The 14360-nt window shown below is 34.6% G+C and overlaps 1 protein-coding gene across 5 annotated transcripts in view; it reads left to right on the top strand.

Annotated features, from left to right (window-relative positions):
- Nucleotides 1-14138, top strand: part of LOC115964068 (LEAF RUST 10 DISEASE-RESISTANCE LOCUS RECEPTOR-LIKE PROTEIN KINASE-like 1.2) — a 29739-nt gene extending 15601 nt beyond the window's left edge. For 4 of the 5 annotated variants that reach the window (XM_031083367.1, XM_031083369.1, XM_031083370.1 and 1 more), the window contains 3 exons: nt 12057-12092; nt 12194-12457; nt 12979-14138. In XM_031083367.1, coding sequence (XP_030939227.1) covers nt 12057-12092; nt 12194-12457; nt 12979-13901 — 1223 coding nt within the window. In that variant the 3' untranslated portion in view covers nt 13902-14138. Of the gene's footprint in view, nt 1-4869; nt 5692-12056; nt 12093-12193; nt 12458-12978 lie in introns of those variants that run through there. The other variant, XM_031083368.1, reaches the window with a different exon arrangement.
- Nucleotides 14139-14360: the final 222 nt, after the last annotated feature.

The raw sequence follows: 14360 nt of genomic DNA, 5'->3' as shown, positions 1-14360 counted from the left end.
CAAGAGATTTTACCCTATAGGCCTATCCCGAAATACCTACCTATAGTAGAACCTACTAATCTATATAGGAAGCTCAGATTCAATCTCCCAACTTGTCACTAACTCCACAACAATCCTTTTGATTGTTGTAACTTTACAGAGCTCTTCAATCCATGCTTGGATGAATTGAATGTAGGTTGGCACAAAACCCTAGGCTCATACATGTTGCAACAACACTTGTTATGTATGTGTCTCTCTAACTCCTTGATGATAACTATAAAATATGTCTCTTATATGCTTTGGAACCTTAGTGCACAAATTCCTAAAAGGCATAATCATCATGGGCAGAAAACAAAATTTAAAATTAAGTTTTCCCAAATCTCGATAGATTGAAAGGAGTGGAGCTTGGTTTCAAGATTCATTAATTCTTGATTGGATGACTGGTATTGAGCCAGGTATCGAAACTTGCAAATTCAACTTTTCCTGAATAGCCTTGAATCTTCAATAACACCATTTGTTAACCACTTGTAAGTAACATTATGGCAGACTTAAGTTTGGACAAAATTGCATAGAAAATGTGTCTTGATCTCGAATATGCCAATACATAAAAACATGACCCTTCAATCTCCCCCTTTAGTAATTTGTGACAAAACCACAATAGAATACATTTTACTCAAGATTATTCAACACAAAGCAGCCCAATCTAAACACTTGAACTAATGAAGAATTTTGCAAGAAGAGAGTTCTAGTATCGATATGGCTTAGCAACTTGTCTTTGACTGAAATGAGCTAAACAAGATACATCAAGGCATCATGTGTAAAACAAGACAAGTCATAAAAAAAAGCTCTAGTAGATACTTAACACATGTAAGAGATATGGAAAGGAAAGAGCATGTGGAATAAAAGTGGAGCAAATGAGGGGAAGGATGTATAGGTAGCGTCCACAAGGGCATGAAAGGTAGCCTCCTCTCGCTAGGCTGGAGTCGAATCAGGCCTTTGGCGCTTAGCTTGAGAAGAGAGCTGTGAGAAACTCCTAGAGATAGTTACCTTCCCAAGGGCACCTTAGAGAACGAAATGATTGGTAGGAGGGAAATAAACATTATATCAAGTAAGGATACAAGCAATGGCGGAGGGGAATACAAGTTTCTCACATCGACCAGCATCTTGAAACGTCTCCATAATAGAGAGAATCAACTGAGAGGGAAAGTACCATCCAATAAAAATTAAAGAAACCAAATATGAGACTCAGTGATGGTGTTATAATGAAAGGCCAAAGTAAAGGCATAAGTCATGATCATGTTCAACATACAGACGAGTGTTCTAAACGAATTCACGAGTCACCATAATTAGGGTATAACCCCAAGTGGATGGTTGTCCATAGAAGATGGTAGCTAGTGCATTGAGAGAGAGGGATGCAAGCATTGGTGCATTACGGTGGTCAGACTCAGCCACCCGGGTAAAATGGACTAACTAAAAGATAAGCTCTGGAGTCACAGAGATACATGTACCTTGAACACTTGTAGTGAACATGGTTACGGAGGTACCGACGATGTATATGTTGGAGTAAAACTCCTGAACATACACCACTGGACATGTAGTGAGTCATTCACATAGGAACTCCAACCCACGAGACTGGAAAGTCTGGGGTATCGCTGTGTTTGACAACTTAGATAGAATAATCTGACTCTCAACGTGAGGCCGATGTAGAGTGAAGTTCTCTCTCTTTTCAGCAGTTCGTGTCATTGAACCGAAGAGAATCAAGAACGGGGGCAAAAAAAGAAGAAGCATGAGAGACAGGATTACAAATGGGGGTGCTCTTTTTAGGTGCCATGGGAAGATGCTCTAAGGAGAGAGAGAAAGAAGGCAATAAAGAGAGATAACCACATAAGATAAAGTGTAACGTGAAAGAACGATGCACGAAAATGCATGAACATAGGGCAAAAATGCCAAAAACCCATTCCAACACTACAACACAAGAATAATCAAGCACACAGTTTTATAGATGACAATAGGTAAAAATGCATAGAGAATGTAATGCATGGAAATATTATAATTTATTAAAAAAAAAAAAATTCAATACCTAAAGATCAACAAAATAACTAAAAAACTCAAAAAAAAACCCCAAAATTTTCAAAACCTAGGTCTAAGAAACATGAATATGTGAAAAATACATGAAAAAGAAGAGATCGGAGAGACTTACCAAGGTTTTGGAGGTGAGAGGGGGCAGAAATCAAGGTATGGAAGCTTGATTTAGTGTTTTAGGCTAGTCGAGAGAGATCAGGAGAGATTGAAGAAAAGACAAAAGAGAGAGATTTGAAATAATCTTCTAGTATATATAGAAAAACATGTCTCGATAGATTGAAGAGATATCGAAGATCAGATTATTAATAGATAGGTTGCGTGGAAAAAAGACGGGCTCAACTCAATATTTCACTTAAGTTCCTTATTCAAAATTCTAGCTTGGCATGTTGCTGTCCTAATACTCAACAAGCTTTTTACATTTTTGAAAGCTTTTGTGTTTGATTCTCAAAACCTTTTTTTATTAGAGTTAGGGTTAACTCTTCCACTAGATTACTTAGGCAATTACTTAACGTGTTAAGCGATTATATGGCTTTACTAGACTATGATCGTTTGAAAAAGAATTGTATTTGAAGTTTAATAATAATGATTTAGGTTTAGTTTTTTATGGTTTAAATTTATTTTTAACTAAAAAACTTTAAAAGAAGTTTTACAAGTAAAATAAAATACTCTAAATGACATATATAAAAAATTAAATTCTTTGTGTTTGTGTCGTTTCTATGATTTTATTAACAATACGTGTTTTCTTTTGTATAAGTATGACAATACTTGTTAAAATAAAATTTTGAAAACTAAAATGGCTAAAACTTAAGATAGAGTATATAATCACAAAATAATAATAATAATAATAAGTTGTTTAATCATATTATATATCAACTGAAAATGATATAGCAAAAAGTTAAAATTAACTCAAAACTAGTTTAGAGGATTCTTTTCTAACTCACTAAGTGTCGATTTCCTATCATCCAACCAGTTATAGTTGGTAAGGATTTTGATTACTTTTTTTTTAATTTCTTTTTATAAATATACTTTTACTTGTTCCAAGGCAACATCCATATATAGTATTAAGTCATTACCATTAGTCATGACCCAAATCCATATTCTAAGAGACCGTCTTCTTCAGCTGGCCTGTGTGTTTGTGGAATGGAATTGCTGACATTATTGTACTTTGTCACACATGACCTAATCATCTTCACGATCGAGATTGAAATTAATGTTATTATAAGTAAAAATTCTATATTCCATGGTTTGATAGTCTGAGGCCTATGACTTTGTTGGTTATATAGTCAATATCGATATATGCGAGTCTAATGAAGACTATGAAAGTCATTGTATATGAATATACCAATGAAAGTGACTAGGCGAGTTGCTAGGAGCCTAGGATATCCATCATTTAATATGATATTGAGATTCGAATATGTTTAAAATAATTTCTAGCCTTAGAAAATTTACTAGCCGAGTAGCATGCAAAGACATGAAATTAGGGGCCATATATGTCATTGTCTGGTGAGATTGAACAACGCAAAATTGCGTTGAAATTCAGCATGTTCAACGTGAGATAAAATATCATTTTCAACCATTGTATATATTGAAGAAACAAAAAAAAATGAATGTGTCCAATTGTTGGAAAGTCTCACGGTGCTTAGAAGTAGACTTTGGTATGATTTATATATGAACAGATGTACTGGTTTTTGAACATCTTCACCTTATAGTGTAGTTTGTTTATTGGTTAGCTTTTCACGCGTGTATGTGTATTTGGGGCCAGGATTTTAGAGAGGTTGTTGAAGAGTCCTAATAAAATTGGTTAAGTATGGACATTTTTTAAGGTCAATTATATAGCATGTCATGACAGGCGTGGTCAACTAAATTAGCAAGCATCACTTTCTAAAAAAAAAATAGTAAGCATCAATCTTAGTAGAAGCCCACAAAAGAAAAAAAGAAAACAAACTTTTAGGGATGAGATATTGGGATAACTAGTTTTTGCAGATTTTTTAATATTTTTTTTAATATATTTTTATTTTATATATAGTTGATTTCCATCTTAAGATTTGCATAGCCATCTCTTTATTTAGTTTTGATCCTTTAGAAATCATGAAAAAGGCTGTTGGGTTTGGAAGAAATTATTCATGCCTTCAAACCATCTAAGCTCCTCAGATCTTCAAACACGGTTATTAGAAAAATATCTCCATATCTTGTTGATTTTGAATTTTGATTCTTTTTAGTCATGTTTACATAATCCATTGCAAATTTGCAATATCTGTCCAATTAATAAAGAATATTTTTACGCCTTTTCCTTTTAACTTGTTTTGGAAAAGTAGTTTATGTATATTTTTTTTTATAGGTAAACTGTAAAAGGAATTAAAAAACAAGTTGAACTGTAAAATTCATATAAAATGCTGTTCAATATTTTGGTAGCTAAAAGACAGAAAAAGAAAAGAAATGAAAGAAGAATACTTATATTTCTTAATTTGTATACAATTAAGTTCAATTATAATATGGATTTCAAAGAAACATTCAAACACGTCACATCAACCTATAGAAAAGTTAAATAAAATTGGTAGTTTCGATGAAACGATAGTTTAATTGTAGTATTGAAATAGCTAGGAAATTTTGTTGTTTTGTTTTGTTTGGGCAATTTCGTTGCGTCTTTCGCCCACCTTCACATTCAAACAAAGATTTGTCACGCTAGCTGATCTCACAAAGTCTCACCTTTCTTCGTCAAAACAAATGGTCAGCTTGTTTATTGTAAATAAGAGGGTTCATTTCATCAATCCATCATTATAGCTATCGCTTTCCAGTCTTGGTTCAACATTGTGTAGCTGCCTCATAAACATTATTTCTCTCCCTATTCTTTTCTTCATTATCTTCTAAACATGGAAGCCCATCATCTACCTCTCTCTTCCCTCATCACCCTCTCCCTCTTCTTAGCAATATTGCCACCATCTTACTGCACCGACGATGCACGCTTTGTTGATTGCAGTCGTCCCTATGAGTGTGGAGGAATCAAAAACGTTTCTTACCCTTTCTGGGGAGGTAATCGACCTGAATATTGCGGTCGCCAAGGGTTCAAGCTCGAGTGTAATGAATACCCGATTATCAAATTTGGAGAACAAGAGTTCCTCATACTAAACATCAGCGAATCTCAACATATCATGACCATTGCAAGATTGGACCTCTGGCTTTGCCCTCAAACCTACCTCGATACCGTTTTGAATTATAGTATCTTTGATTACGCTCCAACCGTTCAAAACATAACTTTCTTCTACGACTGCCCTCCTCAAGTCAATACACTTATACCGGTCCAAAATAGATTTAAGTGCAGCTTGGAAGGTAGTGATGTAGATAATAACGCTTACTTTGTAAACGAATCGTCAGCAAAGATCCATATTAGGGAGCCAGAGAAATGCAGAGGAGAAATCCGAGTTCCAATTTTACGGAATGCTATTGATGAGTCTGCGGGTGTAGTCCCGGCACTTAAGGAAGTATTGAATCGAGGATTCGATGTGGAATACATTCCCTTGGACGATATTGTCTGTAACGGGTGTGTGGAATCAGGTGGGAAGTGCGGTTCTAACGTAACACACGAATTTGTCTGCCTTTGCCGTGACGGAGAGCGCTCTTATACCTGCCCAGGTAAAAATATGCTTGCTCTTTTCTCATCTCACTTTCCTGGATTAGGCTATAGCATACTTCTTGTTCTTGGTTTGGTTTTGATGGTATATACTTAATGTTCTCAGCTATAGGCCTGTAAGGCATAGTTGATCCTTCTTTAATTACTTCTTTTTGGGCAGTCGGCATAGTTAATACAGTAATTGCATACCATTGTACTGCTTTGTTTTCTTTTGGGGAATGTGGGTCAATCTAGTAGGCCAATTACTTGATCCTTTGTATTTCTAATAGACGTCTTACCAACAGACCACTAAAAAAAAAATTCGAGTCACCCATAGAAGAAGTGTGAGAGATGCAGATTCTAATTAACCCACCCATAATGTCTCTTTCCTATACCAATCTGCAAAAATTTGACATTCCTCTTCATCTTTCTCAACAAAAGCTTGTAAAGAAAAAATTGTATAGGTACTCTTCCCCTAGAGTAGCACCTGTTATCTTTTTATGTTTTATATATATATATATATTTTTTAAAATTTTTTAAAATTATTGATTCTTTCACGGACGAATATCACCTATTGGGCTATTATCAAGTTGATGTTGAAAACTACATTTAATAATCTGCCAGGATGGTGGGAGCAATTTCGTTGATAATGCCCCTTATAGAGAAGAAATTACTCCCTAAGACTTTAAGCAAGAACGAAGATAGTTGATCACAGCTTATATTGCATTAATTTTTCTCGAGTTCCCAATATGTTTGCGAACAAATTGCCAAGTTCCTTGTTTTTGGTAGAAAGTATATATAGTGAAATCATGTTATCATCACTCATTAGAGAGTAGGTACATCACAATTCACAACCCAAAGTACTTTCAGTCTATAGTGCTCTTCTTCACATCCTTTTTTTCCTTTCCTTCTCCTCCTTCTTCTTCTTCTTCTTCTTCTGCTTCTGCTGCTGCTGCTTCTGCCATGTACACTTGAATATTTATAATATATATGTATTTATATATAATTGAAGTTGTTTGATTAATATTATTATTAATTTATTATATTATGTTAATATTTTTCTATTGTACTGACTACGGACTATTATTATTATATTTCTAAAGTAAAACATAATGTCAAAAATATGAAAAGCATTAGGTCCTTCCTAGTTCGTAGCATCTTATTTGGAATTTGTCTTTTACCATTGATGCGAAATAGCACAACCAAAAATTTTATCGATTGACTGGGTCATATATGTTGACTGTTCATGATCATCCAATCTTTCATCTCTTAGAGCCTTATATTCATAGATTCCACATTAACATCTTAACTCATAAAAAGTCAAAAGGAGGAGTTGCTAGGAAAATGTAGGACTATATCAATTGGAACTCTTCAAGTCAAAACCAAAAACCAAACCCTTGTGTGAGAACTGAGAACAAATCCCAATGACTTCAATTCAATGTATGGTTTTGAATATTTCTTGTGACAAGCAAAATTGCGAATATTAGTTACCAACTACACTTCAGATCATGCTGTGAGAAGCAGCCCGGATTTATATGAGAGTAGCAGATCAAATTATGATTGTGCTAATAGCTACTTTTGTGTCATAAAAAATACTAGTACACAAATGACAGAATTTTTAATTATTTCAATCTCCCTTAGAAACGAAAAAGAAATAATATGTGCTGATAAATTATCTGAGAAGGAAACCACTGTATAAAGTGAATTAAGTGGGGTTTAATGTTTTCCAAAATAGATTTGATGATTTACGAAATGGGGGTATAATTTTTAAAATTCTTGAAACACATTAGGAGCCTTGAATTTTCTTGATTGTTTTCTAGATTTCTATGCATTTTGATTTCATAGGCCAATTGTTAAGTTTAACTATTCTTTCTTCTCCGTGAATATTGGAAAATTATGGACTTTTGAATTCAATTGCTGTAACAAAACTTGTTTGACTATTTATGATATCTCTCTAATACACTCAACCACTTCTAAAGTTGAAGGACAAGTCACCCTGAATTTTCTTGCAATAATTGCACAGTTTATGATCATATTAAAGGCACTTGATTAAATTAGGCAGTGTTTTCTTTTTCCCCTTCTTTTTTCGTTTTGTTTTGTTTTTGTTTTTGTTTTTTGTTTTAAACAAGATACAAAATCTTGACTTAGCACCAAACACTTGTCCAACAGATTGAGGTTAAGGTTAAACTTGAGTTTATTTTTATATAATGTCAAACATGCCTATCGGCAATCACAAGAACAAGGCTAACCAAGCAATCCCAATCAAAATCATGTTTATCATAATTTTCTTCCTATTCTCCACTTTCTGTTCAACCAACTAAATCTTCACTCAAAGTCATCCACTCTTATATTTTAGCGTTCAAACATCAATGCCACAAATGACCCTGCCTAATTTGTACATTATTTTCTTATGCTCCATTCATCTGTTTGGTAGGTGTGGGTCTTTTTCTCTGGTATGTGTAACTCATGCTCTTACCTACTCTAATGGAAACTTTTGATATTAAAGTGTTACATAACATTTTATCTAATATATATATATATATATATATATAGTATATACTATTATCATATCATCGTGATGTCATCATTACTAGGGATATTGATGGTTTAGTATATACTATTATCATATCATCGTGATGTCACCATTACTAGGGATATTGATGGTTTTTTTTTTTTTTTTGGTCTAAGACTGTGTTTGTACAAGTTTTTGTCTATATCTCTTTCCTACCATGGACTCCAAAATTGTCAATATAAATGAACTCAAAACTTTCAAAGGAAAAACAAAAGATATTGCCATCGGCCTTAATGATAAAAAATTCATAGAGATATTTAATAGATCAGACGAACTCTTGGCCACGTAAATACAGTTTGGCTTGGTTTAGAACCATACTTTATAATTTTTTAACCACTATTTTATTTTTTAAGGCATAGTTTTTTCAGATAATCTATTTTAAAAAATTTGAAGAAAAACTGTATCAATTTTAATTATGTCTAACCATTTAATAATTATCCATGCTAATCCTTTTAAGTCTTTTAATATAAAATAATGCTAAAGACACAACAATTTTTACAACTAATAGTAATCCTTGATTGAAATGACATCACTTTCAATTGTTGTCGACCAACTTTGGTAGTCATTAGAGAGAACAAAATCTTTTTCGTTGTTGCTTGTTCCTTTGTTTGTCTTTCCCCTCCTTTTCAAACTCCGATCATAACCAAAAACAAAACAAAAGTAAAACTAGCACACTAAAGAGAACTTTCACACCCAAGTCATACCAACTACTTGGAATTTTTTCCTCTTAAATGCTTTTCTCCGTCAACATCTCCCTTCTCTTCCTCTGTTTTCCTCTGCTTCTTACTTACTTCCACTCAAATGGACCTTCAAACCTTCTTCATGTCCCCCAAAACCTTACCTCACATACATTTCTTTCATCATCTTCACCTCCTTAGTCAACTACATTCTATCCCTTGATCCAAAATTCCAAGCCTGTGCCCCTCATACTTGTGGAGATGGCCCAAATATAAGTTACCCCTTCTGGATACCTCAAGAACAAGAACCTTTCTGTGGCTACCCAAACTTTACAATCATCTGCAAAGATAAAAACCCAGTTCTCACAATTGCCAATGATGATTATATCACAAAGGACATCTTTTACTCAAACCAGTCATTTCTTGTGGCCAACGCTGCAATCTATTAGGACACTTTCCCTGCTCCTTTGCATAATGTTAGCCTTGATCACACTCCATTTAATTTTAGTTTGTACCGTAGTGATTTCTCCATCTTCTACAACTGCACTTCAAAGCCTAATTTGTTGGGTTACATGTGTGAGTGAAGTCCCACATTGAATAAAGATGAGAAGAATGAGTGGTTAATATAACATAATTGAGCACATATCCATTGGGCTTAGGCCTTTTGGGTTAAAGTGTGTCTCTATGTGTTACATTAATTATTCAAGAAAGCTCCCTAAGGTGTTTATCCCCCCGACAAATGGTATTAGAGCCCATGGTAGTGTGCGGCGAAGGTGGTGAGGTGTTCATGGTCCCTACCCAACCGGGAAAGAAAAAGCCTAAGCGGCCCACACACAAAGATCTTGGAGAAGAAAAAAAAGAGCCCAACAAATGAATATTGCTAATGATGCTAAATAATGGTGTGATGTAAGGTTCCCATGGACATGGACGTGCGGGGTTCCCATGGATGTGCATGTGGGGTTGACACGTGGTTGACACGTGGTTTCCATGGATGGCGTACGAGAGACTCATGGATGATGCATTGATGAAGTGAAAAGCCCATTAGGCAAGGGGGAGTGAGTAGAACTTATTCATGACCCATAGAGAGAACTTATTCATGACCCATAGAGAGGTCTTGAAGCCCACAGAGAAGCAGAGACTCACACATGAGGGGGAGATTGTTGGGTTACACGTGTGAGTGAAGTCCTACATTGAATAAAGATGAGAAGAATGAGTGGTTAATATAATATAATTGAGCACATACCCATTGGGCTTAGGCCTTTTGGGTTAAAGTGTGTCTCTGTATGTTATATTAATTATTCAAAAAAGCTCCCTAAGGTGTTTATCCCCCCGACATAATTACCCTATATATGAATTAGTCTGTGCTAGCAATTGCACCCTTCATTCTTTTGCAGTTTTCCATAAGGAAGCATTGGAGCTTCATAACTATTCGTCAGACTGGTGCCAGTCTTTTGTTGATGTGCCTGTGGATGTGCATAATGGAGTCAACTTCACAAGCTTGTTGCTGATGAATTATACTGACGTTTTGAAGATGGGGTTCTCTTTGAATTGGAGTGCACATGATTGCAACAGTTGTGAGAAAAGTAACGGACGATGTAGATTTGAGAATAATGAATTTGTTTGTTTTTGTGGTGACCGGTCTCATCTTGAAACCTGCGATGATGGTAATTCTGAATGAAATTACCTTATCATCATTGAGAAGTTTCTTCAAATTTTTCTTATTTTTCTTCTAGAATCTGGACAGATCATAGGCGAACCATAGTAAGCACAATTTCTCTATAGTTTTTGTTCTTGTTTTTTCATTATAGTCCAATATTAGGAGTTTCTAATCACTAGCATACATTGTTAGAGATCATGAAGCTTTCAATTTAAATTTGAACTCTAGCACGTATTATTTTGGGCAACTAAATAGGTTTGAATGAATTAGGCATGATGAATGGTTTCTTGGATTTTTTTTTCCAATGGCTAAATTGGCTTAGTTTTACCTTTTGTTTTACATGGTCTGTTCCTTTGATCTTCTAGAAGTTCTTTAGTTTTCAGTCTCATCTAAACTCTGTCAAATCAATGAGTGCAAATTAAGTCACTTCTCAGAAAGTAAAAAGATTTTAGCTTGGAAGACAAAATGCTACATTTACTCCACAACCAAACAAGAATCACTTCCTTTTTTTGTTCTGTGGACGGTTAGGATGAGCTAAACTAGGTTCAAATCCAACCAATTTGCTAACAAAATTATGTCCCTGTAGTCATACTTTTTCAAAGTGTATGTATAGTCATTGAAGAAAGTTCTTTGGAAAAGATTATCCATACACACACATTTATATATGACGGGTTTTGAGTTTGACTAGAATTTAATTTATCTTCTTTTCCAGTATCTTCTTTTTCTGTGTGTCTTAAGTCTAGGGATATAAAATTTTTCGTAACAGTTGATGTTGTCTATATTGTGATTAGTAAAAAATAAAAATCATATTAGTGATAGATATGTGTGAAAGTATGTTGATTCATGCCTAGCTTGCCATCTTAACAAGTTGTGATAAGTGTTGTGTGAGAAAAGTTGTATTCCTAGTATTGCTCTATTGGATCTCTTAGCTGAAAACATTTGCTACCTGTCTTATACTTGATGCATCTAAGCTAGTTTATCTTCCTTCTTGGCCTTAAGCATCTTTTCTTTTCCTTTAAGTTCAATCGAAGCACATTGTATACTTAAAAGCACACACTGTGCTTAGAAAAGTTATGGAATGAGCTTGTTATACTTCTTTTTTGATGTTAGGAATGTTCTGACACCTCATTCTTTTTGTTTCTTACTGTTAGTGTTGGAATTTAAAAACACACTCTTAAGTGCTTAGAATAATAGGAGAAATACTAAAACACAAATAAATTAGAAAGCACCCAAGAAAACTCATTTTTCTGACTTGCAATGAGTGAGTAGATTATAGGTATTTATATGTTGGGTGGATACTTTTAGCACTTACATAATTAATTAATGGCTACGTATATTTCTCTCTTTTACACATGAACTTTATTAAATACATACATGAACAATATCACATATTCATTTTATAATATACATATATACACACATTTTAGAAATATCTGTTCAATATATTTATCTAAAATTATATTTATTCTGCCTTGGTTACAGATAAGCAAGGGAATAAGTGGTGGAAGTATGTTTTAGGTAATATATCCATTTTCATCTCTCACTTCTGTACAGTGTTTGCTAAAATTCTCAACTTAGACTATGAAGTTGAACTAGTTGGAACTTCCTTTTTTACCCAGGTGCTGTCTCATGTCTCATAACGGTCGTTCTAATACTGGGCATCATATTCTTAATCAATCGACGCCGCATGAAGAAGAAATATGATCCCTCAATCTTACTCAGTCGAAGCATCTCTTATGATCCCTCTGGAACGACAGATCAAGAGAGGGGAAGTAGCTACTTTGGAGTTCATCTCTTCACCTACAATGAACTTGAAGAAGCCACTAACAATTTTGATTCAGCCAAAGAACTTGGAGATGGAGGCTTTGGCACTGTATACTATGGTAAGATTGAGCGCACGCATACACAAACACAGCACTTCTATTTACTGCCAAAATACTCGTGGTATCTAAACTTAATGTTATCAGTGATTTTAGAACTTGAAATTTAGGGCACGTTTGGATAAAGTTTTCAGCATTCAGCGTTTTTTATGGCCCCCGTGTATTGTTTACGGGACTTGTAAGTACTTTTTTTAACAAAAACAACTTTAAAACTAAATCCTACGACACTATTCACACATTTAAAGATTATTTTGCTACAATGTTTTTAGTTTCTAATTTTCAACAATAAGTGGTATCCAAACAGACCCTTAATGTAAGCACATCTTTTCTTCAACAAACTTAAAAGTACTTGATTTAAGTCCTAACAAATTTATAGTGATTACTTTTAGTCCATATTAAGGGATGATGGTTCAATCTTTAGTTTAGTCATGTTATCTAAGGAATTAAAAGTGCTTGAAAATGACTATCAAGTTCATTTGCTTAAACTTGAAGATTTCTCTCTTCTGACCGTACTTCTTGACTAGGCATACTTCGTGATGGGCGTCAAGTTGCAGTGAAGCGCTTGTACGAACACAACTGCAGAAGAGTAGAACAATTCATGAATGAAGTTGAGATCCTTACTCGCTTGCGCCACCCAAATCTAGTCTCACTGTATGGATGCACCTCTCGCACTAGCCGTGAACTCCTGCTTGTTTATGAATACATTCCTAATGGCACAGTTGCTGATCATCTTCATGGTGATCTTGCAAAACCCGGTGCACTCCCATTTCCTACTCGAATGAAGATTGCCGTTGAGACAGCAACTGCTTTGGCCTATCTCCATGCTTCTGATATCATCCACCGCGATGTAAAAACAAACAACATTCTCCTTGACAACAATTTTTTGGTTAAGGTTGCAGATTTTGGTCTGTCTCGTCTCTTTCCCACCGATGTCACTCATGTCTCGACTGCTCCACAAGGTACTCCAGGTTATGTCGATCCAGAATATCACGAATGTTACCAACTTACTGAAAAAAGTGACGTGTTCAGCTTTGGGGTGGTCTTGATTGAGCTTATATCATCTATGCCTGCTGTTGATATCTCAAGGCATCGACACGAAATTAATTTGTCTAACATGGCTATGAACAAGATCCAAAACCACACGTTGCATGAACTTGTGGACCCTTCTCTTGGGTTTGAATCAGACTGTACGGTGAAAAACATGATAACTGATGTGGCAGAGTTGGCATTTCAGTGTTTGCAATATGTTAAGGAAATGAGACCATCAATGGCACAGGTGCTTGAAGCACTAAAGGATATACAACATAGAGACTACATTAAAGATGAGGAGATTAGTATTTCTGCAGATGATGTTGTATTGTTGAAGAGTGATCCGGTACCACTTTCGCCAGATTCTGCGCTAAATTGGAATATCAGTACGTCTACAACATCAAATGGTAGTCGTTAAGCTATGCTTCTTATTTTTCACTAAATATTTCTACCCATTATATGTCAAAGAAGTTGGTACCTGCGCCACATCTACTAAACATTGATAACTTGAATGAGAGTATGAGATGTACATATTATGTCAGAGCTGTCATGGATATGGATTCACTCCATTTCATAAGTTTTGGTCAATTAGCTTTTTAGATGATTTATTCCTTTCTACTAATTAAGAGTTCAAATAAAAAATCTTAATTATTTATTTGTTTATTTATTATTTTGATTGTACATTAGCAATGCATAAAACATCATATGTAAAAATATAATAATAATTGATTATTTCACGTTGGTTGTATGTCAAGAAGACACTTTTTCTTTATGCCAACTGAATATTTCTTCTTTGTGCCAAGTGATTTTGTTCTTTTCACCACGTTAGTACCATTTTTCTTCCCTCACAATAATTTAGTTATTTTGGAGCTCTTTC

Source organism: Quercus lobata, chromosome 10 (genome assembly GCF_001633185.2).
Source record: "Quercus lobata isolate SW786 chromosome 10, ValleyOak3.0 Primary Assembly, whole genome shotgun sequence".
In the NCBI taxonomy this organism is placed as follows: domain Eukaryota; kingdom Viridiplantae; phylum Streptophyta; class Magnoliopsida; order Fagales; family Fagaceae; genus Quercus; species Quercus lobata.
The sequence above is the reverse complement of the archived record's forward strand: the minus strand, read 5'-3'. Positions and strand labels throughout refer to the sequence as shown.